Genomic DNA, 27,561 nt, shown 5'->3' with positions numbered 1-27,561 from the left:
TTCCCAATGGCATGTTCCTGGGAGTCTCATCAAACCTAGAGGGGGTCCTGGGGATCTGTGATAGGCTCTGGGGTTGTTAGTCTGCAGCTGGCAGCGAACAGCCTTGTTAAGCTGCTGAACACAAAGGGGTATCAGTATAGCAGGGAGAAGGGACCCTGTTCAGGTGGGTCGGAGTCAGGCCTGGTTGTTGGTTCATCCCCTGAGCATCTGAACGGCCTCTGGGCCCATTTCCCTTCTCCATGTGATTTCGGGGCCACTTGGGTTATAGGTAGGTGCCAGCCCCTGGGTTCTAGCCCAGCCTCTGCCCCAGCTGCCTGCCTGCCTGGAGCTTCCTCAGCTCAGCCTCCCCATCAGAAAAGGCAGGATAATGCTATGGATGGGAGTGAATTGTGGGAGGTTTCCCAGAGGGTTCCCAGTCCCTTTTTGAATCTTGCTAAGTTCTTAGCCTCAGTGTCTTCCTGAGGCAGTGAGCTCCACAAGCTAAGTATATGCTGTGTAACAAAGTACTTCTTCTGGTGAATTTTGAGTTCACCCTCTTTTTATTTCATGTACTGTACCATCACTCTTGTGTTATAAGGCAGGGAAAAAGGATGCTCCCGATCTCCCTTCTCTGCATGCATACATTCTCTCATAGTGCAGAACCCCGTAGCATCACATCACAATGAGCAGTAAACACAACACACAAGAGTTGCAATGCTCCTCCACGGTTTGCCTTGAGAAGTGCACCATACTTGCTGGTCATTTCTTGCTTCACAGTTTGGTCTTTATGTTGGCTATTACTAAGTTCTGATTGGATCCTGTGTTGGCCTTCTTGAAGGATCTGCTCCCCCATCACACCAGAATGCCTCCTCTTCGAGATCATGATGAAGTCAATATGGTTCTGAGTCCACAAATCTGACGATGTCCAAGTGCACTGCCTTGGTGGTTTTTGCTTGAACAAGGTATTTGTTAATACTAAATAATTTCCAGTCGCAAATTGCATGAGTCACAGTCCTCTGCTGTTTTTCTTGCCATACCCAAACTTCCCATCCCAGCTGAACCATTCTGGGTAACTCTCGGGGCCAATGCATACCATCCAGTCCCCTTGTGTGAACTCCTAACTCCTTCTTGATGTCACCCTAGAATTTCTCAGCTTGTTCATCATCACAGTCAGTCGTTGGGGCGCAGCACTGGAAACAGTTACATTATAAGGCTGCCAATCAGATTCCTCAGCCTGCTGCTGACCCGTTTGTAGGCCATGTAGGGGCTGATCTACTTCCTGAACAGCGCAACCCCACGCTGCCTGAGCCTGTCATCACCACTCCAGACCAGCATGTCTCCTTCCACATGAATCATCCCAGCCCATCTGGACTCACACAGACGGCTCATGTCCCACTTATACAAAGAGACCTCATTGTGTGTTATCTGGAAGTAACTTGCTTTCGTGGTATGAATGTTCCATATGCCAATGGAAAACACTTGCTTGGCTAATTTAATTCTGTACCAATCATTATTCTGTAGACTTTGGTCATGTCCCCTCTTAATTCGTTTCCTGTCTAAGGTCATCATCCCAGGCTTTTCAGTCTCTCTTTGGGTTTTCCCATGTCCCTGATCATTCTTGTTGGCCTTCTTTGAACCCCCTCTTGTTCTGCATGATCTGGAGTGAGATGGGCTGACCAGATGAGACGACACCAAAGCTATCCAGATGAGCACACGCTATCCAGATGAGACGACACCAAAGCGTTAATAGATTCTTTGTATTGTTCTCCAGCCCATTCCTGATGCATCCTAACATCTGATTTGCTTCCTTGACCACAGCTGCACCTTGAGACACGGTCTCACAGAGCTGTCCGCACTGGTGTGCCGTCCCTTTCCTGAGTTCATGCAGAGCCCTGGAAGTTGGGCAAGGAGTTTGTGTCCCCTCTAACGAGCATTACTCTATTTATCAACACCAAAGTTCATCTGCTGGTGTGTTGCCCATTCACTCCCCTTGTTTCTGTCTCTCTGAAGCTCCTCACAGCCCTCTCTGGTCCGGACTAACCTAAATAATTGGTGTCAAGTATCAGGGGGTAGCCGTGTTAGTCTGTATCCACAAAAAGAACAAGGAGTCCAGTGGCACCTTAAAAACTAACAGATTTATTTGGGCATAAGCTTTCGTGAGCTAGAACCTACTTCATCGGATGCATGGAGTGAAAAAATTATTTAGAGTGCAAATTTTCACTCTAAATAATTGGTGTCATCTGCAGATTTTGTTACCTTTCTGTATCATCCCCTTTCCAGATCACTGATAAATACAGTCAGCAACATGGGCCCTTGAGGCCCCCACTCTTACCTTTTTGCCATGATGCAAATTGACCATTTCATCCTGCCCTTTACTTTCTGCCCCCTACCCAGGTTTTGACCCATGACAATACTGTTAGGAGCTGGGAGAAGCGTTGTTATGGGTTGAGTTAAAACCCCATTGAGGTTGATAGATGCGAACACACCCTTCAGTGAACATCACTGTAAGCATAAGCCCCACCTGGGACAACAGGAGAATGTATGTGAACCTGCCCAGGGGCTTTTCCTGAGTATTGTTTTGGATAGGTGTGTGGGTGGGAAGGTAGAATAGAACCGAGGGAAAAAACCAAACAGTAACAACTGGGAAAGACTGAGCTGAGGGGCAGCCTGGTGAAAACACCGGGGCTGATCCTTCAAGACACCTCGGGGTCAACAAGAATGTGGACAAAGGTGATCCAATGGATATAGCATATTTAGATTTTCAGAAAGCCCTTAACAAGGTCCCTCACCAAAGGATCGCCTCTGGAGCTTTTAAAAAAAATTGGTGTTAAATTAGCTATCCTCCAGTCAATTGGTACTAAGTCTGATTTAAGTGATAGGTTATGTACCACAGTTAGTAGTTCTGCAATTTCATATTTGAGTTCCTTCAGAACTCTTGGGTGGTGCCACTTGGTCCTGATGACTTATTACTGTTTAATTTATCAATTTGTTCCAAAACCTCCTCTAATGACACCTTAATCTGGGACAGTTCCTCAGATTTGTCACCTAAAAAGAATATGTAGAGTGTGGGGACCTCCCCCATGTCCTCTGCAGTGAAGACCGATGGTGTTGTGAGGGGACACCACATTCCAGGATGGCAGCGTTTATGATTTTCCAGTCATATGCTCTCCTGATACTGGTATCCTCTCTCTGGGACGTCATTAATTGCTCTGGGTCCATTCCTGCAAACCCGCCCCTCTCCCCCCCACAGTTTCCAGTGAATGAACCAGGGACATGGGCACTTCTGCAAATTAGAGGAAGGGAGGCACACCCATTCTCCTGGGGAACTCATTTGCTTAGTCTGTAAGGTGCCACAGGACTCTTTGCCACTATTGTAGGGAGGCAGGCTCTGTCCTGGCAATAAACGTCAATACTTTGCCTCTCACCCCATAACAACTTAGCTTCATGTGCTGGCCCTTGTCAAAGGCCTTTTGACCATCCAGTCACAGAGTTTAAGGCCAGAAGGGACCACCCGGCCATGCAGTCTGACCCCCTGTATGGCACAGGCCATGAACACCATCCAGCCTCCGCACACTAACCCAGCAACCCAAGTTCGACCAGGACTGCAGCCCACAGGAGACGAGGCTGTTACATGCCACTGGGAGAGACTAGGAGGGAGTGAGGGGCACCAGTGCCTGCAGCCCCCACCATGGCAAGGGAATAGGGTGAGAGACACCCAGACAATCCTGGCAAGTGACCTGCACCCACACACTGGAGAGGAAGGCAAAAGAAACCCAGGGTCTCTGCCAATCTGACCTGGGGAAGAATTCCTTCCCGACCCTGCATAGGGATAGCTCAGGGGTTTGAGCATTGGCCTGCTAAACCCAGGGTTGTGAGTTCAATCCTTGAGGGGGCCGTTTAGGGATCTGGGACAAAAATTGGGGATTGGTCCTGCTTTGAGCAGGGGGTTGGACTAGATGACCTCCTGAGGTCCCTTCCAACCCTGATATTCTATGATTCTATGAACACTGCTCTGAAGAGAAACCAGAGTATAATTAAGGATTGTAGCTGTGATGTGTCATTCCTGTATACGGCGATCAGCTAGACCCTGAGCGTGTGAACAAGAACCAGCCAGCCCAGCACCTGAGAGAGAGAACTCTGAGTCCTGACTCACCCTGCCCAGTGCCCCATCTCCAGCCACAGCCATCCCTGATGCTTCAGAGGATGGAGATAAAAAAACAAAACAAACCCCGAATACAGCGGGGAGCAAAAAATCCATTGCTGACCCCTGCAGGGTTGAAGCCGGTTAAAACCTTGAAGCATGAGCTTTAGGAATATAACACAAACTGGCCTGCTCAGCCCTGCCCCCTACCATCACAAACAACGCCATCAGTAATCACACTCCGAAACGTGTCCAGCTCGCTTTTCAAACTAGTTATGCTGTTTGCCCTGAGGACTCCTGCTCACCCCTCTGATGGTTAGAAACCTTCTAATTTCCGGCTGGAATTTGTTCCTGGCCAGTTTAGCCCCATTTGTTCTTGTGCCAGCATTGTCCTTTAGCGTCAATAGCTCTTCCCCTCCCTGGGGTGTGCCCCCGGCTGATTTATGGTGTGCAGTGAGATCCCCCCCAGCCTTCTTTCTGCTGGCCTGAACAAGCCAGGTTCTGCCTTCTCCTCTCATAAGATAGGCCCTCCTGGGTGGCGGGTATAATAGGCCTGGGGAGCTAAGCCTCCCAAAACCCAGGCCCAACCTCTGCCCCAAGGCCCCTCCCTCGGTCTGCCTCTCCCCTGAAGCTGGCAGGGGCTCGACTTGGGTGCAGGGCTCGGGATAGGTGGTGGTCCACGGCAGCTCGAGCCAGCAGGCGACTTGACCCATCTGGCAGCCAGTGGCAGCTCAGGCCAGCCAGCGTCCAGGGGCGGCTCGGGCTGCCCAGTGGCTTGGGCTGGCTGGCAGCTCAGGGTCCAGTGGGGCTTGGGCCACAGTGGGGATCTCAGGCTACTCTGGCTTCAGCAGGTGGAGTGTGTGTGTGTGTGGGGGGAGCTTGGGCGGGTAGGGGAATTGTAGTCCCTGCATTCCCCTGATCATCCTAGCAGCTCTTCTGTGCACCTGTTTCAGTGTAAGTTCATCTTTCTTGAACATGGGTGTCCAGAACTGTACCCAGGATTCCAAACGAGGACTTCCCAGTGCCTTGTACAATGGAGTTAATACTTCCCTAGCTCTTCTGGAAATGCCTCTGCTGATACAGCCTAGGATCGCATTTGCCTCTTTCACAGACAGATCACACTGGTGACTCGTAGTCATCCTATGATGGACCCACACACCCAGGTCTCTCTCCTTCCTGTCGCTTCTTCTTTAGCCGCTACTTTATTGTCATGTGTAAATAATTTGAAGAGATCAGAGAGACACCTTTCCTTCGCAGAATCCATGGTGGTTAGACCCTTTCAGACCTGGACCTTCCAGGCACTTTGTGATTCTGTTTTCAATTATTGTTTCAACCCAATTTACCTGTTAGAAATTCCCTGGGTTACACCTAAAGCCTCTTTTAGCATCATAGTGATGGTCTCTCAGCCACTGGTTAGCTGGCTATCGCCTAGTCAGTGGCCATTGGTGCCTTTCCTGTGCCAGTCAAAGGGGCAGCAGGAGACATGTCTCTCCCTCGGCATTAGGCCCAGAGCTCTGTGCACTGCCTCCAGCCATGCTCTGTGCTGGGGATGTGACAAAGCGGGACTGTTCTTAATGTTTCCTCTGAATATTGTGGGGGTACCTCAGTTTCCCCTATGCATTTCTTAAGTCTCTAGGTGGTGGGATAAGGGGGTGTGATTGTTGCAGAGTAAAGGGCCAGTGTACAGGCCGACACCCTGTTTCCTGGCAACTGATGGCCTGGGCCCTTCCCCACTGCAAGGTGATAGCTAAAGGTGTTGGAGAACAAAGGAATCAGGTACCCTCCTAGCCCGGGAAAGGGACAAAGCCCAGAGGAGGAGGGGCTGGAGAGAGTTTCAGTTTCGGGCTGGCTGGGGACATGGACTGAAGTGCAGACGTGGTTGTCTGGCTCACTGCCTCCCAAAATGGACCCGGATGAGGGGTCCTGTTCTTTGTACCTACAAGCTCTGTTTTAGACCATGTTCCTGTCGTCAAATAAACCTTCTGTTTTACTGGCTGGCTGAGAGTCACGTCTGACTGCGAAGTTGGGATGCAGAACCTTCTGGCTTCCCCAGGACCCCGCCTGGGTGGAGTCACTGTGGGAAGCACACGGAGAGGCAGAGGAGGCTGAATGCTCCGAGGTCAGAGCCAGGAAGGTGGAAGCTGTGTGAGCTGTTTGTCCTGAAGACAGTCTGCTCACAGAGAGAAGACTTCCCCAGAGTCCTGCCTGGCTTCGTAGGGAGCAGTTCCAGAGCATCGCCCGGGGACTCCGTGACAACTGGTGGGAGAAGTGGGATGTACTGCACCCCGCGGATGGCGCTTCCTGCAGTAAGTGACTGGGGATCTGTCAAATGAAGGGGGATTGACGAGGACCAGGCATGCTGAAGGCTCAGAGAGGAGAAGTTTGGGGGGCAGTTAACCCCTGGGAGTGTGTGACCAGCGAGAAGGACTGTGCAGTAATGGGGTCCCCCTGGGAACTGCGATGACCAGTCTCAGGGGTGGAGGAGTCTGTGGCTTGGCCCTGGGAGAGAGAAGGACTTTGGCAGTAACAGGGTTCCCCTGGAGATTGCAGCAAGCAGTCCCAGAGGTGGAGGAGTCTGCAGCTCGACCCTGGCAAAGAGGGGGTAACCTCGAGAAGGGCTGGCACATGAGGGGTTCTCCCTGGAAACCGTGGGGAGCTGAGAGCACACAGGCCTGTGAGTCCACAACAACTTGGGAACAGTGGAGTGATGGCCTGTCACCATCTTCTGAAGAAGGACATTGTAACCCTGTGCAAAAAGAGAGGGTTGAGCATTGGAAAGTTCACCAAAGCACAGTTAATCGTGCAGCTGGAGGAGGATGACCGCTCTAAGGAACAGATTCCTGACCCAAATGGGGCTATAGCAGGATCTGGGAGCAGCTGGAATGGTAGCCAGGCATCCCCAAGACTCCTGTCACCAACCAGACAAGGGTCTTCACGATTGGGTGCCCCATCAGGGGATCGGAGATGGAGGGGATTGGAGCTGAGTCTGAGAGAGCAAGAGGTCTGTGAGAGACAGCATAGAATCATAGAATCATAGAATATCAGGGTTGGAAGGGACCTCAGGAGGTCATCTAGTGCAACACCCTGCTCAAAGCAGGACCGATCCCCAATTAAATCATCCCAGCCAGGGCTTTGTCAAGCCTGACCTTAAAAACTTCTAAGGAAGGAGATTCCACCACCTCCCTAGGTAACGCATTCCAGTGTTTCACCACCCTCCTAGTGAAAAAGTTTTTCTTAATATCCAACCTAAACCTCCCCCACTGCAACTTGAGACCATTACTCCTTGTTCTGTCATCTGCTACCACTGAGAACAGTCTAGATCCATCCTCTTTGGAACCCCCTTTCAGGTAGTTGAAAGCAGCTATCAAATCCCCCCTCATTCTTCTCTTCCGTAGACTAAACATCCCCAGTTCCCTCAGCCTCTCCTCATAAGTCATATGTTCCAGTCCCCTAATCATTTTTGTTGCCCTCTGCTGGACTCTTTCCAATTTTTCCACATCCTTCTTGTAGTGTGGGGCCCAAAACTGGACACAGTACTCCAGATGAGGCCTCACCAGTGTCGAATAGAGGGGAACGATCATGTCCCTCGATCTGCTGGCAATGCCCCTACTTATACAACCCAAAATGCCTTTGGACTTCTTGGCAACAAGGGCAACCTGCTGACTCATATCCAGCTTCTCGTCCACTGTAACCCGTAGGTCCTTTTCTGCAGAACTGCTGCTGAGCCATTTGGTCCCTAGTCTGTAGCATTGCATTGGGTTCTTCCGTCCTAAGTGCAGGACCCTGCACTTATCCTTATTGAACCTCATCAGATTTCTTTTGGCCCAATCTTCCAATTTGTCTAGGTCCCTCTGTATCCTATCCCTGCCCTCCAGCGTATCTACCTCTCCTCCCAGTTTAATGTCATCTACAAACTTGCTGAGGGTGCAATCCACACCATCCTCCAGATCATTTATGAAGATACTGAACAAAACCGGCCCCAGGACCGACCCTTGGGGCACTTCACTTGATACCGCTGCCAGCTAGACATGGAGCCATTGATCACTACCCGTTGAGCCCGACAATCTAGCCAACTTTCTATCCACCTTATAGTCCATTCATCCATCCCATACTTCTTTAACTTGCTGGCAAGAATACTGTGGGAGACCGTGTCAAAAGCTTTGCTAAAATCAAGGAACAACATGTCCACTGCTTTCCCTTCATCCACAGAGCCAGTTATCTCATCATAGAAGGCAATTAGATTAGTCAGGCATGACTTGCCCTTGGTGAATCCATGCTGACTGTTCGTGATCACTTTCCTCTCCTCTAAGTGCTTCAGAATTGATTCCTTGAGGACCTGCTGCATGATTTTTCCGGGGCCTGAGGTGAGGCTGACTGGCCTGTAGTTCCCAGGATCCTCCTTCTTCCCTTTTTTAAAGATGGGCACTACATTAGCCTTTTTCCAGTCATCTGGGACTTCCCCCGATTGCCATGAGTTTTCGAAGATAATGGCCAATGGCTCTGCAATCACATTGCAAGAGTCCAAGAAAGAGCTGCAGAAGCAGCGGCAGCATGAGCTGGCGGTGGTGGAGCGGAGAGGCATAGGGGACCTCCCCGGGGTGAGTGGGGATAGACCCCGGGGGGTCAGTTCTGCAGGAAACCTCGAGACTAAATTGCTGCCCCTGGTTAAGGAGCAGGGGGATGTGGATGCCACCTCACTGCCTTGGAAGAGGCTGGTGATTTGAACCAGGGGGACCCTGCGGAAAAGCCCCGGTGTCTAGCTCCCTTGCTGGGCCCCAAGGCCATAGACTCCGTCAGCCAGATGGGTGAGGAGGTGGACAGGCTCCCATTCCTGACCCCAATCTATGTGTCTGCTTGGAGTCTCCTGGGCTCAGGCGCCTCGGACCTCCAGTGGGAGCGGAAGGTGATGGTCAATGGGGAGACATTCCTGTGGTGGCGAGATCCTGGGACAGAGAGAACAGTTGTCAGGCCCTGGGTGGTGCAGCCTCCCCAGATGCTGAGGGGATGGGTGAGCTGGGTGAGGGTCCCAGGTATGAAGCTCCTCACTCTGCCTATGGCCCAGATCCCTGTCCATACCCAGGAGGGTGGGGCTGGCTGGTTGTTGGGGTTCTCCAGGATATCAGCTGCGAGATCCTGTTGTGGGGTGAATGTGTCTCTTTGGGACAGGATCCAGGCCCTGCTCCTGTAACTGCCAAAGGTTTGAATTTGAATCCAGGGAACCAATCCGCGGAGACGGTGAAAATGAGGGTCAGTGAAAATGCAGATGACCTGGCTGGCAGCAGGCAGGAGCTGCTAGGCTTAGGCTACCTGCCTCCCTGTAACCAGACCTCTGGGGCTGGGTGGGACTGAGAGATGCTCCCCGCCCCCTTGCACACCAGAAAGGGGGCTCACGCTGTCTCTGATGCAGTGAGGAAAGCAGCGAGCTCGCTGCCTACCCCACTGGGACAGCAAGGGCAGCGCTGAGCACAGTGGGAGCTGAGACCCCAGCTGAGTGGGGGGAGACACAGGCAGGGCAGGGGATCTGTTGGAAGTGGCAAGGTGCTGGGTAAGGAAAGTCTGGATGAGCCTAGGCAGCCTTGTGAGCTGATGGCTGTGTCTAGTCAGCAGGGTGGGAAGGCGAGGAGAGTGGAAGAGGAGTGTCCCTGGACCTTACCTGTCAGCTGGGTGGAGAATTGTGAGAGTGAAGGAAATGTACCTGTGTCTGTCAGGGGTATTGACTTGCCTATGGAGGGAGCTACCCTGATCTCCAAGCAGTTGTCTGTGACCAGCCCTGTGTGCTGGGACAAGGGGAGAGAGGTCCCAAGCTGTGTGTCTGGGAAAGGAGAAAGTGTGTCCGGCTCTTCTTGGTCTGTGGAGCAGACAGAAGGGGCCTTTCAGCCTGTGATGGCTGAGGGTCGTGCAGTTGTCTCAGAGCTGGTTCTGGATTCAGCTAAACCCCAGGAAGGGAAGGTCCTAAGTTTGTGTCTGCTCGGGAGAATGGCCCTGTAACTAGGTCGCATTCCGTTCGTGTCTATGTAAAATCCCAGAGCCCAGACAATTCTGGTGCTTGTATTTTGCCTGTTGCTAGTGTGTGGTTGGGAAAGGGTGCAGCAACTCTGTCTAATCAGGGTGAGATCCTAGCCAGGGCACAAGGAGAGCAGAAAGGTGATGTGATTGTGTTACCTACTGAGGGTGTGGAAACCTGTAGCAAGAAGGAAAAGATTCCTGAACTTGTGTGTGGCGAAGGAAAGGAGAATGCTTCCAACCTTTTATCTAGGGAGTCTGTAAGTTTGCCTGAAAGGGGATTGTTTAGGAATCCGCCTGATGGGCCAGAGGTGATTCTGGATGTACGTGAGACCCAGAAAGAGTCTGTTGTTGCTCAGGAAAGTGTTCCCCTAGAGCAAGCCCTAGGTGAAGCAGGTAAGGGCAGAATTTCTGTGAGGGGTGAATTGTTGCATAGAAAAGCCCTCGGAAAAGGAATCCTCATGGAGTCTTTGAAAGCAGTTTACTGCAACTGAAGGGTGTGAAAGTGATTTAATCAAGAAAGTTTCAGTTTCTAACAGCCAGAAATTTTCTGTTGTGAGTGGATCCACTGACTTTCCTGTTGAAAGACCCAGTGTGGAGAGCTTTGAGAAGGTCTCAGATGGAGTGAAAGCTGTTAAGAAAGTTAAGCAGTCCTATAACCAAGTGGCTGTGTTTGGCCAGCCTGTTGTGGAAACGAAGTTGTTGAGAAAGAGATGTCTCCATGCTGGTTCTGTAAGTGAACAGTATGTGGCCCAGGTCAAGATGGGGGCTCTTAACCAAGAGAGCCCGAATTGCAGCCCTCCAGACAGGAGCGCTGGGAGAAGACCCGATCCCATTTTGACCCCCGGGGGTTTTGGGGTGGCAAAAGGGCACGGGCTCCATAAACCTTTCCACATGCGGCATATCGACCACCCACGACCTAAGAGAGGGCGTGAAACTGGAAGGGCGTAAAACTGGAAGGGCCTGGTGTAACTCCCACCACGGAACGGGAGAGATGCTGGGGCATCCATGAGAACATTGCTGGGTTCGAACTTCCCCAGGTCACCGGCTAAAGTGACCCCACTCAGTTTGGTCTCGAAGGGGGGAGAGATGTGACGAAGCGGGACTGTTCTTAACGTTTCCTCTGAATAGTGTGGGGGTGCCTCAGTTTCCCCCATGCAGTTCTTAAGTGTCTAGGTGGTGGGAGAAGGGTGTATGATCATTGCAGAGCCCTAGAGGGCAGGTGTGTGCAGGGGTCTGGACACAGAGAATGGCCGACACCCTGTTTCCTGGCAGCTGATGGCCTGGCCCTTCCCCCCTGCAAGGTGGGAGCTAAAGGGTTGGAGAACAAAGGAATCAGGTGAGAAGTTTTCAGTTTGGGGCTGGCTGGGGATGTGGAGTGAAATGCAGACGTGGTTGTCTGGCTCACTGCCCCCCAAAATGGACCCAGCTGAAGGGTCCTGTTCTCTATACTACAAGCTCTGTTTTAGACCATGTTCCTGTCGTCTAATAAACCTCTGTTTTACTGGCTGGCTGAGAGTCCCGTCTGACTGCGGAGCTGGGGTGCAGGACCCTCTGGCTTCCCCAGGACCCCGCCTGGGCGGACTCGCTGTGGGAAGCACACGGAGGGGCAGAGGAGGCTGAATGCTCCGAGGTCAGACCCAGGAAGGTGGAAGCTGTGTGAGCTGTGTGTCCTGAAGACAGGCTGCTCCCAGAGAGGAGACTTCCCCAGAGTCCTGCCTGGCTTCGTAGGGAGCAGTTCCAGAGCATCGCCCAGGGACTCCGTGACAGGGCTCTTCACCCGTGTTCCTGGTGTGTCTCCCACTGGACGGGGAAAAGGCGGTGATTCTCCCATCACAGCGCCGTGGGCTGGGGTGGAGCCTGGAGGGCTCAGTGCCAGCTGCTCAGAGCTAACCACAGGGCTGGCCAGGGCTTGTTTTATTAACCAAACCCCATCAGAGCATTCTCTGTGTTCTGGCTGTGATAGCATCTTCCAGCAAGCTCTTCCCGCCGACTGCAGCAACCGCTCAGGAGCTAGCAGTGAGCTGCCCTGGGGGGTGTTCACTGGACGGCTGGGATTAATTCTGCTGCGGTTTGGATTGCCTGCCAACTTCTCTCCCTTCTGGGACGTTGCCAGTGTGTGTAACTGCTGCCCTGCGTCCCACACCCTCTATATCACACCTAGGGGGGCTTGCTCTTCCTGTGGCTCCCCGGGAGTGGCTCCTCTCTTCCTGGCAGGCACCCTGCACTGTTGGGAGACCCTAGATGCCTGTGTCTCTCCTGCAGCGAGTGCAGGGGCAGAGATGCCCAGCAGGGCTGCAAGCGACCCAAGGGATCAGGACTATGGAGAGGGGGTTAACTCATTCCCAGTGCTTTTGATTTCCTATTGGCCAGGAGCCAGGAGGGGGAGTGTGCATGATGGGGGAGCTACTCTGATCCCAGCCTCTGCGCCCCAGCACCCAGTGGGGCTTGGCAGTTTTCATCTCCAGTCAGAAGGCTGGAGAAAAATGTGTTCAGGAATGTGAAGGGGTGGGGGTGAGGGGGGGCGCCAGCCATAGAGCCCAAATCCACACAGGGGGCAGCAGGGCAAGTCCCTTCCACCACACACTGCACCTGCATAGCGTGCCCACCTGTGCCCTGGAGGGACCCTTCCGAGAGGGGAGTGAGGCACTCAGTCTCCACGGCCCACTCCGTCCAACGCTGCTGAGACTGCTGCCAGGGTCCCCTCTCCCAACTGGGCTGTGGCCACCCACTCATTTTACCCAGGCTGTGCAGCCTCAGGATTGGCAGCTTAGACTGGGCTGAGCACAGGGCTGGGAGCCAGGACCTTCCATTGTTATCCTGACCTCACCACCGACCTGTCTGAGCTCCTTCCCCCTTCCCGTGAGCCCCGGAACTCACATCTGTCATGTGTCCTCTCCTCTTCCCACTCCTCTGTTGCTTTGGCCAAGAGCCTTCCCCTTAATGTGCCTCACTTTCCCCCACCTGTCAAATGGGACTAACCTGCCCCAGCTCCCAGTGGTATAAGGGCTGTGGAGCTCGAAGGCCAGAACTCCACAGCATGCCATTACCAAACAGCCAGCCGGTGGGAACTGCACTAGAGCAATGGATTCAGGAACCATTACAGGGCAGCTTGGCTGGGCAGCATCCTGGGTGTGCACCCTCTAACCTCAACCCCCAGCCTGGCCCCTAGACCCCACTGCTCCAGCCCGTCTCCCGCCACCCGTACCCTCAATCCCCAATGTGTGCCCAGCGTGTACCTCCTAGTGTGTCTGCAGCCATCCTTGGCTCTCCAGCCTGCCTTGCCGGGAGCAGGGCCATGACAGGTGGCTGCGCTGGGGATTGCAGTGTTCCCAGTCCCTTAGCAAAGGCTTTTCTCCAGCTGCTGGATTCCAGCCCCTGGGATCGGCCCTTCCCTTACCCAGGACTCATTGCCGTGCCAGGCCCAGCCCGAGAGCTGGCTGCTGAGTGGATCAGGGACCAGGGTTCAGGCTCAGGTCGGGACCCCTGCCTAGAGCAGATGCACAGGGCAGTACCGCTCTCCTGGCATTACCACCTGTCATGGAGTCCCCAGACGATGCTCTGGAACTACTCCCTATGAAGCCAGGCAGGACTCTGAGGAAGTCTCCTTTCTGTGAGCAGCCTGTCTTCAGGACCCACAGCTCACACAGCTTCCACCTTCCTGGCTCTGACCTCGGAGCATTCAGCCTCCTCTGCCCCTCCGTGCGCTTCCCACAGCGAGTCCGCCCAGGCGGGGTCCTGGGGAAGCCAGAGGGTCCTACCCCCAACTCCGCTGTCAGACGTGACTCTTAGCCAGCCAGTAAAACAGAGGTTTATTAGACGACAGGAACATGGTCTAACACAGAGCTTGTAGGTGCAGAGAACCAGACCCCTCAGCTGGGTCCATTTTGGGGCCAGTGAGCCAGACAACCATGTCTGCACTTCAGTCCATGTCCCCAGCCAGCCCCAAACTTAAACCCTCTCCAGCCCCTCCTCCACTAGGCTTTGTCCCTTTCCCAGGCCAGGAGGTCACCTGATTCCTTTGTTCTCCAACTCCTTTAGCTCTCACCTTGTAGAGGGGAAGGGCCCAGGCCATCAGTTGCCAGGAAACAGGGTGTCGGCCATTCTCTGTGTCCAGACTCCTGCACACACATGCCCTCTAGGGCTCTGCAATGATCATACACCCTTCTCCCACCACCTAGATACTTAAGAACTGCATGGGGGAAACTGAGGCACACCCACACTATTCAGAGGAAACGTTAAGAACAGTCCCGCTTCGTCACATCTCTCCCCCCTTCGAGACCAAACTGAGTGGGGTCACTTTAGCCGGTGACCTGGAGAAGTTCGAACCCACCAACGTTCCCATGGATGCCCCAGCATCTCTCCCATTCCTCGGTGGGAGTTATACCAAGCCCTTCCAGTTTCACGCCCTCTCTTAGGTCGTGGGTGGTCGATATCCGCATGTGGAAAGGTTTATGGAGCCCGTGCCCTTTTGCCACCCCAAAACCCCCGGGGGTCAAACTGGGGTCGGGTCTTCTCCCAGTGCTCCAGTCTGGAGGGCTACAATTCGGGCTCTCTTGGCTAAGAGCCCCCATCTTGACCTGGGCCACATACTGTTCACTTACAGAACTAGCATGGAGACATCCCTTTCTCAACAACCTTGTCTCCACAACAAGCTGGCCAAACAGCCACTTGGTTAGAGGACTGCTTAACTTTCTTAACAGCTTTCACTCCATCTGAGACCTTCTCAAAGCTCTCCACACTGGATCTTTCAACAGGAAAGTCAAGTGGATCCATTCACAACAAAAAATTTCCAGCTGTTAGGAACTGAAACTTTCTTGATTAAATCACTTTCACACCCTTCAGTTGCAGTAAACAGCTTGTAAAAGACTCCATGAGGATTTCTTTCCCGAGGGGCTTTTCTATGCAACAATTCACCCCTCACAGAAATTCTGCTCTTACCCTCTTCACCTAGGGCTTGCTCTAGGGGAACACTTTCCTGAGCAACAACAGACTCTTTCTGGTTCTCACGTACATCCAGAATCACCTCTGGCCGATCAGGCGGATTCCTACACAATCCCCTTTCAGGCAAACTTACAGACTCCCTAGATAAAAGGTTGGAAGCATTCTCCTTCCCTTAGAAGACTGCAAGCAGACACATAGGTTGGGGTCAGGAGTGGGAGCCTGTCCACCTCCCCACCCATCTGGCTGACAGAGTCTATGGCCTTGGGACCCAGCAAGGGAGCTAGAAACCGGGGCTTTTCCGCAGAGTCCCCCTGGTTCAAATTGCCAGCCTCTTCAAAGGCAGTGAGGTGGTCATCCACATCCCCCCACTCCTTAACCAGGGGCAGCAATTTAGTCTCAAGGTTCCCTGCGGACCTGGACCCCCGGGGCCTATCCCCACTCACCCCTGGGAGGTCCCCTAGGCCTCTCGGCTCCCCCACCGCCAGCTCATGCTGCCGCTGCTTCTGCAGCTCTTTCTCGGGCTCTCGCTGTCTCCCACGGTCCTCTTGCTCTCTTAGACTCAGCTCTAATCCCATCCGTCTCCGAGATGGTGAAGACCCCCATCTGGTCGGGGAGAGGAGTCTTGGGGATGCCTTGCTACCACTCCAGCTTGTCACGGAGTGTGGGGGAGTCCAGGCCCTGCACCCCTCTTCCTGGGATTCACTGAGACTCTCAGCCAGCCGGTAAAACAGAAGGTTTATTGGACAACAGGAACACAGTCCAAAACAGAGCTTGTGGGTACACCCAGGACCCCTCAGTCAAGTCCTTCTGGGGGAGCAGGGAGCTTAGACCCCAGCCCTGGGGTTCCCTGCGTTCCTCCACCCAGCCCCAAACTGAAACTAACCCCCCCACACACACCCCGCAGCAGGTTCCCTGCTGCAGCCTCCGTCCACATTCCCGGGTAGAGGTGTTACCTCCCCCTCCCCCTCCTGGCTCAGGTGACAGGCTCTCAGGTCTCCCATCCCCAGGGCACATTCCCAGGTCAACACTCCCCCCTCCCTGCTGAGTCACATCCTCACATCTCTCCCCCCTTCGAGACTGAACTGAGCGGGGTCACTGTGACCAGTGACCTGGGGAAGTTCAGGGCCCCCTCTCCGGGACAGTGCATCCGCTATCAGGTTGGCACTTCCCTTTACGTGGACCACGTCCATGTCGTAATCCTGCAGGAGCAGGCTCCATCTCAGGAGCTTGGCGTTGGCTCCTTTCATCTGGTGCATCCAGGTCAGGGGAGAGTGGTCGGTGTAGACGGTGAAGTGTCGCCCGAAGAGATAGGGCTCTAGTTTCTTGAGGGCCCACACCATGGCCAGGCACTCCTTCTCAATGGCTGCGTAGTGTTGCTCCCGGGGTAGCAACTTCTTGCTCAGGTACACGATGGGGTGTCTCTCCCCCTTTTCATCCTCCTGCATTAACACCGCCCCCAGTGCCGTGTCTGAGGCGTCGGTGAACACCACAAAGGGCTTGTCAAAGTCTGGGTTTGCCAGAACTGGGCCACTGACCAGAGCCTCCTTCAGTGCCCAGAAAGCCTCCTGGCACTGCTCGGTCCAGACCATCTTGTCTGGCTTCCCCTTCTTGCCTAGCTCAGTGATGGGGGTGGCTATGGCGCTAAAGTGGGGCACAAATCTTCGGTAGTATCCTGCCATCCCAATAAAGGCTTGGACCTGCTTTTTGGTGTGGGGAGCGGGCCAGTCTCTGATCACCTCCACCTTGGCTGGTTCTGGCTTTAGGCGGCCGCTCCCCAGTCGATGGCCCAGGTAAGATACCTCAGCCATCCCCACCTTGCACTTCTCTGCTTTTACAGTCAGCCCAGCCCCCTGGAGTCGGTCCAGCACTTGTCTAACCTGGGACACGTGGTCCTCCCAGGTCTGGCTAAAGACATAGATGTCATCAATATACGCCACGGCAAAACTCTCCATCCCCCACAGTAGCTGATCCACCAGGTGCTGGAAGGTGGCCGGCGCTCCCTTGAGGCCGAAAGCAGGGTCAGGAACTCATAGAGCCCCAGAGGCGTGATAAAGGCCGATTTCAGCCGGGCATCTGCATCCAGCGGCACTTGCCAGTAGCCCTTTGTAAGGTCCATGGTGGTGAGGTACCGAGCTCCTCCCAGCTTGTCTAGGAGCTCGTCCGGCCTGGGCATGGGGTAGGCATCAGATACAGTGATGGCATTGAGCTTCCGATAGTCCACACAGAACCGGACCGACCCATCCTTTTTGGGGACCAGCACCACCGGCGAGGCCCAAGGGCTGGCAGATGGCTGGATCACCCCCAAAGCCAGCATGTCCCGGACCTCTCTTTCCAGGTCCTGAGCAGTTTTCCCTGTGACTCGGAAGGGGGAGCATCTTATCGGTGGGTGCAACCCTGTCTGCACCCAGTGGACAGTCAGATTAGTGCGTCCAGGCCGGTTGGAAAACAGCTGTCGGTACGGACGCAGCACCCCCCTGACCTCAGCTTGCTGGGCAAGGGTTAGCTGATCCGAGAAGGGAATTGTTTCCAGGAAAAAGATCTACTATCTGTTTCCAGCTCTGGTCCCAGGGAATAGATCTACTAAAGGTTCATCTCCCTGCTCCTCCCAATGTCCACACACGGCCAACACCACATTCCCCCTGGCATAATATGGCTTCATCATATTCACATGGTACACCTGGCGGTGGTGCGCCCTGTTAAACAGCTCCACCACGTAATTTACCTCCTTGAGCTGCTTGACAACCTTGAAAGGGCCCTCCCAGGCGGCCTGTAGTTTGTTCTTTCTCACGGGGATGAGAACCATCACCTGATCCCCGGTGGCGTAGGCACAGGCCCGCGCCGTGTGGTCATACCAGACCTTCTGCTTCTTCTGGGCTCTGGCTAGATTCTCCCTGGCCAGGCCCATGAGTTCAGCTAGTCTTTCTCGGAAGATCAGGACATACTCCACCACTGACTCTCCATCGGGAGTGGCCTTCCCCTCCCACTCGTCTCTCATCAGGTCCAGGGGGCCCCTTACCCTCCTTCCATATAACAGTTCAAAAGGCGAAAATCCGGTAGGCTCCTGGGGCACCTCCCTGTATGCGAACAGCAGGTGAGGTAAGTACTTGTCCCAATCCTGCGGGTGCTGGTTCATAATGGTTTTCAGCATCATCTTTAGCGTCCCATGGAACCTCTCCACCAGCCCATTGGACTGGGAGTGATAAGCTGAGGCCCAGTTGTGCTGGACCCCACATTTCTCGCACAAGCACCAGAGCAGGGCCAACATGAAGTTGGAGCCTTGGTCTGTCAAGACTTCCTTGGCGAACCCCACTCGGCTGAAAATGGTCAGGAGCGCATCGGCCACGGTGTCTGCTTCAACGGAAGCTAAGGGCACTGCCTTGGGGTAGCGGGTGGCAAAATCTACCACCACCAGAATGTATTTCTTTCCCGACCGGGTCGTCTTAGAATCATAGAATATCAAGGTTGGAAGGGACCACAGGAGGTCATCTAGTCCAACCCCCTGCTCAAAGCAGGACCAATCCCCAATTAAATCATCCCAGCCAGGGCTTTGTCAAGCCTGACCTTAAAAACTTCTAAGGAAGGAGATTCCACCACCTCCCTAGGTAACGCATTCCATTGTTTCACCACCCTCCTAGTGAAAAAGTTTTTCCAATATCCAACCTAAACCTCCCCCACTGCAACTTGAGACCATTACTCCTTGTCCTGTCCTCTTCCACCACTGAGAATAGTCTAGAACCATCCTCTCTGGAACCACCTCTCAGGTAGTTGAAAGCAGCTATCAAATCCCCCCTCATTCTTCTCTTCTGCAGGCTAAACAATCCCAGTTCCCTCAGCCTCTCCTCATAAGTCATGTGTTCCAGACCCCTAATCATTTTTGTTGCCCTTCGCTGGACTCTCTCCAATTTATCCACATCCTTCTTGTAGTGTGGGGCCCAAAACTGGACACAGTACTCCAGATGAGGCCTCACCAATGTCGAATAGAGGGGAACGATCACGTCCCTCGATCTGCTCGCTATGCCCCTACTTATACATCCCAAAATGCCATTGGCCTTCTTGGCAACAAGGGCACACTGCTGACTGATATCCAGCTTCTCATCCACTGTCACCCCTAGGTCCTTTTCCGCAGAACTGCTGCCTAGCCATTCGGTCCCTAGTCTGTAGCTGTGCATTGGGTTCTTCCGTCCTAAGTGCAGGACCCTGCACTTATCCTTATTGAACCTCATCAGATTTCTTTTGGCCCAATCCTCCAATTTGTCTAGGTCCCTCTGTATCCTATCCCTGCCCTCCAGCATATCTACCACTCCTCCCAGTTTAGTATCATCCTCAAATTTGCTGAGAGTGCAATCCACACCATTCTCCAGATTATTTATGAAGATATTGAACAAAACTGGCCCCAGGACCGACCCCTGGGGCACTCCACTTGACACCGGCTGCCAACTAGACATGGAGCCATTGATCACTACCCGTTGAGCCCGACAATCTAGCCAACTTTCTACCCACCTTATAGTGCATTCATCCAGCCCATACTTCTTTAACTTGCTGACAAGAATACTGTGGGAGACCTTGTCAAAAGCTTTGCTAAAGTCAAGAAACAATACATCCACTGCTTTCCCTTCATCCACAGAACCAGTAATCTCATCATAGAAGGCGATTAGATTAGTCAGGCATGACCTTCCCTTGGTGAATCCATGCTGACTGTTCCTGATCACTTTCCTCTCATGTAAGTGCTTCAGGATTGATTCTTTGAGGACCTGCTCCATGATTTTTCCAGGGACTGAAGTGAGGCTGACTGGCCTGTAGTTCCCAGGATCCTCCTTCTTCCCTTTTTTAAAGATTGGCACTACATTAGCCTTTTTCCAGTCATCCGGGACTTCCCCCGTTCGCCACAAGTTTTCAAAGATAATGGCCAATGGCTCTGCAATCACAGCCGCCAATTCCTTTAGCACTCTCGGATGCAACTCGTCCGGCCCCATGGACTTGTGCATGTCCAGCTTTTCTAAATAGTGCCTAACCACCTCTTTCTCCACACAGGGTTGGCCATCTATTCCCCATGTTGTGATGCCCTGCGCAGCAGTCTGGGAGCTGACCTTGTTCGTGAAGTGGAGGCAAAAAAAGCATCGAGTATATTAGCTTTTTCCACATCCTCTGTCACTAGGTTGCCTCCCTCATTCAGTAAGGGGCCCACACTTTCCTTGGCTTTCTTCTTGTTGCCAACATACCTGAAGAAACCTTTCTCGTTACTCTTGACATCTCTCGCTAGCTGCAGCTCCAGGTGCGATTTGGCCCTCCTGATTTCATTCCTACATGCCTGAGCAATATTTTTATACTCTTCCCTGGTCATATGTCCAACCTTCCACTTCTTGTAAGCTTCTTTTTTATGTTTAAGATCCGCTAGGATTTCACCGTTAAGCCAAGCTGGTCGCCTGCCATATTTACTAGTCTTTCGACACATCGGGATGGTTTGTCCCTGTAACCTCAACAGGGATTCCTTGAAATACAGCCAGCTCTCCTGGACTCCTTTCCCCTTCATGTTAGTCCCCCAGGGGATCCTACCCATCCGTTCCCTGAGGGAGTCGAAGTCTGCTTTCCTGAAGTCCAGGGTCCGTATCCTGCTGCTCTCCTTTCTTCCCTGTGTCAGGATCCTGAACTCAACCAACTCATGGTCACTGCCTCCCAGATTCCCATCCACTTTTGCTTCCCCTACTAATTATTCCTGGTTTGTGAGCAGCAGGTCAAGAAAAGCTCTCCCCCTAGTTGGCTCCCCTAGCACTTGCACCAGGAAATTGTCCCCTACGCTTTCCAAAAACTTCCTGGATTGTGTATGCACCGCTGTATTGCTCTCCCAGCAGATATCAGGAAAATTGAAGTCACCCATGAGAACCAGGGCGTGTGATCTAGTAGCTTCTGTGAGTTGCCAGAAGAAAGCCTCATCCACCTCATCCCCCTGGTCCGGTGGTCTATAGCAGACTCCCACCACTACATCACTCTTGTTGCTCACACTTCTAAACTTAATCCAGAGACACTCAGGTTTTTCTGCAGTTTCGTACCGGAGCTCTGAGCAGTCATACTGCTCCCTTACATACAGTGCTACTCCCCCACCTTTTCTGCCCTGCCTGTCCTTCCTGAACAGTTTATATCCATCCATGACAGTACTCCAGTCATGGGAGTTATCCCACCAAGTCTCTGTTATTCCAATCACGTCATAATTCCTTGACATCACCAGGACCTCCAGTTCTCCTTGCTTGTTTCTAAGGCTTTGTGCATTCGTATATAAGCACTTGAGATAACCTGCTGATCACCCCTCATTCTCAGTATGAGGCAGGAGGTCTTGCTGAGAGGTCCCACTATGTCAATGGCCACCTTCTGGAAAGGTTCCTCTATGATGGGCAAAGGTCTCAAAGCCGTTTTCCCCTTGTCCCGGGCCTTCCCCACCCTCTGACAGGGGTCACAGGATCGGCAATACTGCCGGACCGTGGTAAAGAACCCGGGCCAGTAAAAGTTCTGTAGCAACCTCTGCCGGGTGCGCCAGATTCCCTGGTGCCCTGTGAGGGGGATGTCATGGGCCAGGTACAGGAGCTTGCGGCGATACTTCTGGGGGACCAGCAGCTGCCTCCTGATCCCACAGGACTCTACTTCCCTTGTGGGAGCCCATTTTTGGTACAGGAACCCCTTCTCCCACAGGAACCTCTCCTGGCAGCCTCTCCTCATGGTCCGTCCCACACTGAGGTCGGCCAGGTCCCTGAGCTTCCGCAAGGAGGGATCTTTCCTCAGCTCAGCCTGGAACTCAGCGGCTGGGGAAGGGATGGGGACCGGTTCCCCCTTAGTGGCCAGGTCTGAGGCCACAGCCTCTCTGAGCCGTGCCCCTCGGCGCTCCCTCCCCACCAGGGTAGGGTCCTGCGCCTCTGGTGTGGTACCCTCCCCAAGGTCAGGGCGCAGTGCCCCTCACTGGCTCTGGCTACGGGTCACAACCAGGGCGGTCTGGGGGTTGCTTGGCCAGTCCTCTAGGTCCCCCCCCCATCAAAACCTCAGTGGGCAAATGGTGGTGTACCCCCACATCCTTGGGGCCCTCCTTGGCCCCCCATTTCAGGTGTACCCTTGCCACGGGCACCTTAAATGGGGTTCCGCCCACCCCCGTCAGGGTCAGGTAGGTGTTGGGCACCACCCGATCTGGGGCCACCACCTCGGGCCGGGCCAGCGTCACCTCCGCGCCCGTATCCCAGTATCCATTGACCTTCCTCCCATCCACCTCCAGGGGAACAAGGCACTCTCTCCGGAGGGACAGCCCCGCGCCCACCCTGTAAACTGAGCACCCTGAGTCCAGAGCCTCCAGCCCTCTTGCGGGGCTGGCCGGGGGTACTCTTCCCTCCTGAGCAGGTGGTTAACTGGCAGCCCCCCTTGCCTGGGTCGTCTGCCCCTCATCCACCTGGGTCCCTACCCAGTTAACCCTGGGTAGGTTGGGTCTGCTCAGTCTGTCCCTGAGCCCGTGGCACTGTGTCCATACGTGGCCTCTCTGGCCACAGTGATAGCAGCTCAGGTCACGTTCGTCCACAGAGCGGGTCGGAGGGGCCCGACGCCAGGCGTACCCCTTTGGAGGGGGTTCTCCCTATTTCCCCGCTAGGAGGTCCCCTGGTGACTCTCTCTCTGCATTTGGGGGGGGGCCTGTTCTTTTGGGACTCCTCCCTGCTACCCCCTGACCGACTGTTCACAAACTCGTCGGCCAGCTGCCCTGCGTGCTGGGGGTTCTCGAGCTTTTTGTCCACCAACCACAGCCTCAGGTCGGAAGGGCACTGTTCATACAGTTGCTCCAGTACGATTAGGTCAAGCAGGTCTTCTTTAGCTCGGGCCCCAGCTGTCCACTTGCGGGCATATCCCTGCATCCGGTTGGCCAGTTGTAGGTAGGTGACCTCAGGCGTTTTACGCTGACTCCGGAACCTTCTCCGGTACATCTCGGGGGTCAGCCCAAACTCACGGAGCAGGGCCTGTTTGAACAGTTCATAGTCCCCTGCCTCCGGCCCTGTCATCTGGCTGTACACCTCCACGGCTTTGGGGTCCAGTAAGGGGGTGAGGAACTGGAGCCTGTCTGCAGGGTCAACCCTGTGCCTCTCGCAGGCATTCTCAAATGCCGTCAGGAAGCTATCTATGTCCTCCCCCTCCTTCCACTGGGCCAGGAAGCACTTATCAAAGCTCCTTGCAGTCTTGGGTCGCCCTGCACTCACCACAGCCGGGGCCCCACTGCTCCTCAGCCTGGCCAGCTCCAGTTCATGCTGTCTTTGTTTCTCCTTCTCCTGACGTTCTCTCTCCTTCTCCTCCTGCTCATGCCTACATTGCCTCTCCTTCTTCTGATGTTCCCGCTCCTTCTCCTCCTGTTCATGCTGACATTGTTTCTCCTTCTCCTCCTGCTCATGTTGACGTTGTTTTTCATGATCCTCCAGCTCCCTCATTTTCATCTCCCTCTCCCATTCCAGCTGCATCCGCTCCAGGGATGGGGAGCTCTGCCGGGAGGATCCCCTGCTGGCTGCTGGGGTCAGGATGTCCTCGGTATTCGCTGGGCTTCCCCCAATCCCTCCCCCAGGCCTAGGTAGGAAGGGTCTTGGGATGTCCTCGGCAGCAGTCTGATCCCTCTCAGCCCAGTCAGGGTTGAGGGTGAGAAAACCTGGATTTGTGCTGGAAATGGCCCAACTTGATGATCACTTTAGATAAGCTATTACCAGCAGGACAGTGGGGTGGGAGGAGGTATTGTTTCATGATCTCTGTGTGTATATAAAGTCTGCTGCAGTTTCCACGGTATGCATCCGATGAAGTGAGCTGTGGCTCACGAAAGCTCATGCTCAAATAAATTGGTTAGTCTCTAAGGTGCCACAAGTACTCCTTTTCTTATTCCCGGGTAGAGGTGTCACCTCCCCCTTCCCCTCCTGGCTCAGGTGACAGGCTCTCAAGTCTCCCATCCCCAGGACACATTCCCAGGTCAACACTCCCCCGTCCCTGCTGCATCACATCGTCACACAGCTGCTCCCAGATCCTGCTATAGCCCCATTTGGGTCAGGAATCTGTTCCTTAGAGCGGTCATCCTCCTCCAGCTGCACGATTAACTGTGCTTTGGTGAACTTTCCAATGCTCAACCCTCTCTTTTTGCACAGGGTTACAATGTCCTTCTTCAGAAGATGGTGACAGGCCATCACTCCACTGTTCCCAAGTTGTTGTGGACTCACAGGCCTGTGTGCTCTCAGCTCCCCACGGTTTCCAGGGAGAACCCCTCATGTGCCAGCCCTTCTCGAGGTCACCCCCTCTTTGCCAGGGTCGAGCTGCAGACTCCTCCGCCCCTGGGAATGCTCGCTGCAATCCCCAGGGGAACCCTGTTACTGCCAAAGTCCTTCTCTCTCCCAGGGCCAAGCCACAGACTCCTCCACCCCTGAGACTGCTCACCGCAGTCCCCAGGGGGACCCCATTACTGCACAGTCCTTCTCGCTGGTCACACACTCCCAGGGGTTAACCACCCCCCAAAACTGCTCCTCTCTGAGCCTTCAGCAGCTCTGGTCCTTGTCAATCCCGCTTCGTTTTACTGCTCCCCAGTCACTTACTGCAGGAAGCGCCATCCACAGGGTGCAGTAGATCCCACCACTGCCACCAGTTATCGCAGAGTCCCCGGGCGATGCTCTGGAACTGCTCCCCATGAAGGCAGTCAGGACTCTGGGGAAGTCTTCTCTCTGTGAGCAGCCTGTCTGCAGGACACACAGCTCACACAGCTTCCACCTTCCTGGCTCTGACCTCGGAGCATTCAGCCTCCTCTGCCCCTCCGTGAGCTTCCCACAGCGAGTCTGCTTAGGCGGGGTCCTGGGGAAGCCAGAGGGTCCTGCACCCCAACTCCACAGTCAGACGGGACTCTCAGCCAGCCAGTAAAACAGAGGTTTATTAGATGACAGGAACGTGGTCTAACACAGAGCTTGTAGGTGCAGAAGAACAGGACCCCTCAGCCGGGTCCATTTTGGGGGGCAGTGAGCCAGACAACCACGTCTGCACTTCACTTCATGTCCCCAGCCAGACCCAAACTGAAACTCCCTCCAGCCCCTCCTCCTCTGGGCTTTGTCCCTTTCCCCGGGCCAGGAGGTCATCTGATTCCTTTGTTCTCCAACCCTTTAGCTCTCACCTTGCAGGGGGGAAGGGCCAGGCCATCAGGTGCCAGGAAACAGGGTGTCGGCCATTCTCTGTGTCCAGACCCCTGCACACACCTGCCCTCTAGGGCTCTGCAACAATCATACACCCTTATCCCACCCCCTAGATACTTAAGAACTGCATAGGGGAAACTGAGGCACCCCCACACTATTCAGAGGAAACATTAAGAACAGTCCCACTTCGTCACAGCACCTCAGGGCAGGTGCCTCTGCCCTGCTCGGTACAGAGCTCTTCCTTTCCCTCTCCCTAGGAACCAGGCCGTGTGGCTCCAGGCCTGCCTAGAGCAGTGCCCAGCTTGTGGGGAGTGGCCGTGGAACACCCTCCCTCACCTGGGCCCTGAGCCTGAGGAATCTGCCAGGGCGCCCCAAGCCCTGGGAATATGTTAGCGAGGCCCAGCCCCCGTCAGCGTTTGTGGCAGTGTGTCGGGAGCCAGCAAATGTGTGTGCACTGTGCGAGAGGACTGCAAATCTGTCAGCGTGCTGCACTCGGACTGGTAGCTCTTCGGCACCCCAGGATCCAGGATCCCGGGGCAAATGGAGGAGGCCATGAGTGACCTGGAGCTTGGCACTGTCTCTCCCAGCCCTATGGGAGTTTGTCTGCCAAGCCCAGCTCCCAGTCTGGGGCAGCTCAGTGTGCACGGCTTGCCTTTCTCAAGAGACGCCCCAGGCTGCAGTGGTGTCGCTCAGGCCTAGGGAGTAGCAGCAAAGCTGGGTTAGGCCAGGGCTGGACTATGGGGATACTCTGTGTGGCTTGAGGTGAATCAGCAGAGCTGGATGGGGATCACTGGACTGGAATGACAGGGTGGGCTGCCAGACTAGGCTGAGGGGCAGCGTCAGAGCTGTGTTTGGGGACACCAGGGCTGGAATTTCAGGGGGGCTGTAGCCTTGCATTCATGACCAGTGAAAATCCACTAACTACACCTTTACCAAAAGGCAGAGTCCCCGCCCCCCCACCCCAAAGATGTGTATGTGCCTCGCCCCTCACGGTAACTCACACTCAGCCCCCCCTTGTGTTTGGCCTCATAACACAGTCGCTTTGAATGTGTCAAGGGTTTGCAGCCCCAGAAACGGTTGGTTTTATTTTTAGCTGCTTTCCTGGCAGCAGCTCTGCTCATACCTGCAAGGCAGCGAGATGTACCGATAACACAGGAAACCAGAAACCTTTGCATAGTGCTGCGAACACTTCCCTTCCCGCCCTGCCCCCTAGCCAGTGCGTGCCCATTTCCAGGGGTCACCACCAGTCTGTTGGCATCCTGAGGCCTCCAGGCGGCACTATTCCTAGGTGCCGCGTGACATGGCCGCTGGAGTTGGAGACTATGAAGTGAGAGCAGTTGTCCCCCATGAGCCCAGCCCAGGGAAGGCACGCTGGAGACCTCATTCCCTGGCGCACAGGAGGACCTGGACCCCTTGCTCTGCTCCGGTGGGGAAGGGCGCATGTCCTGGCAGAGAGACAGCCAGAATTCTCAGGCAGGCGTGGGAGGCCAAAGGCATTGGAGACAGTGGGGTAGCCGAGGGTTGGCACAGTGGACTGTGGCTCCAGGGTAGACGCTCCCAGAGGCAGAGGGTTTCAGGAGGCCAGTGCAGTGGTATTGCCCAGCTGGCTTTTCTGCTCTGAACTGGCCTGTGTCCCTTGGGATCTGGCTCAGCTCCTTGTGTGCTGACCTGCGCTCTCTGTGTTCTGTACAGGCAAAGAAGAGAAGGAAGAAGCTAACTACGACTCGCTGAAAATGGAGGCAAGTATGTGCCACGGTCGCTGCCCTGGGGACTCCACTGCCTTGCCAGCTGTTGGTGATGCGTTAGTCCCTGGAACCCAGCTAACCCGCAGAGCTAAGTGCAGGCTGGGAGCCTTGACTCCTGCCCTCTCGAAGCAAGAGCACAGGCAGAATCAAGTGGCCACTGGGCCACATGGCTAAGTTCCTGTCAGGCTGCAGCCTGGCGTCTGGGGCGGGCATGTCCAACCCCCTGGGCAATCGGAGAGGGGTTCAAGAAGCTGCTGCATTGAGCGTGAGAGGCTGGCCAGGTACAATGCAGCAGATGGACGGTCTCACCAGGGCCTGGTTCAGCACATGGGGGCCTGGGCTAAGTTGCACCCTGGACACTAGAGCCCTTTATCTACACAGAAGGCACCAGGCACTTGAGCACGCTAGAGACCCCGGGGTCTCATTCCAGAGCCCGTCAGCTCCAGAGTGAGACCCCGATCCCAGAGCCTCTGCTGCATATCGGGGCACGATTGCCGGAGCTGTCCCAGGCCCGTACTGCAGATGTGTGTGCACAGATCAGACACACACAGTGGTGTCTGTGGTGGGATCTGGCTAATGTAGGGTT

At 54.4% G+C, this 27,561-nt stretch overlaps 1 protein-coding gene across 6 annotated transcripts in view; it reads left to right on the top strand.

Moving 5' to 3' along the window:
- Nucleotides 1–27,561, top strand: part of DNMT3A (DNA methyltransferase 3 alpha) — a 268,395-nt gene that overhangs the window by 126,168 nt on the left and 114,666 nt on the right. For all 6 annotated transcript variants that reach the window (XM_075126271.1, XM_075126272.1, XM_048846079.2 and 3 more), the window contains one exon: nt 26,923–26,969. In XM_075126271.1, the coding sequence (XP_074982372.1) occupies nt 26,923–26,969 (47 nt within the window). The remainder of the gene's footprint in view (nt 1–26,922; nt 26,970–27,561) is intronic.

The sequence above is a fragment of the Caretta caretta genome, chromosome 3 (assembly GCF_965140235.1).
Source record: "Caretta caretta isolate rCarCar2 chromosome 3, rCarCar1.hap1, whole genome shotgun sequence".
NCBI classification, from domain to species: Eukaryota; Metazoa; Chordata; order Testudines; family Cheloniidae; genus Caretta; species Caretta caretta.
This window is presented reverse-complemented; position numbering and strand designations above follow the sequence as displayed.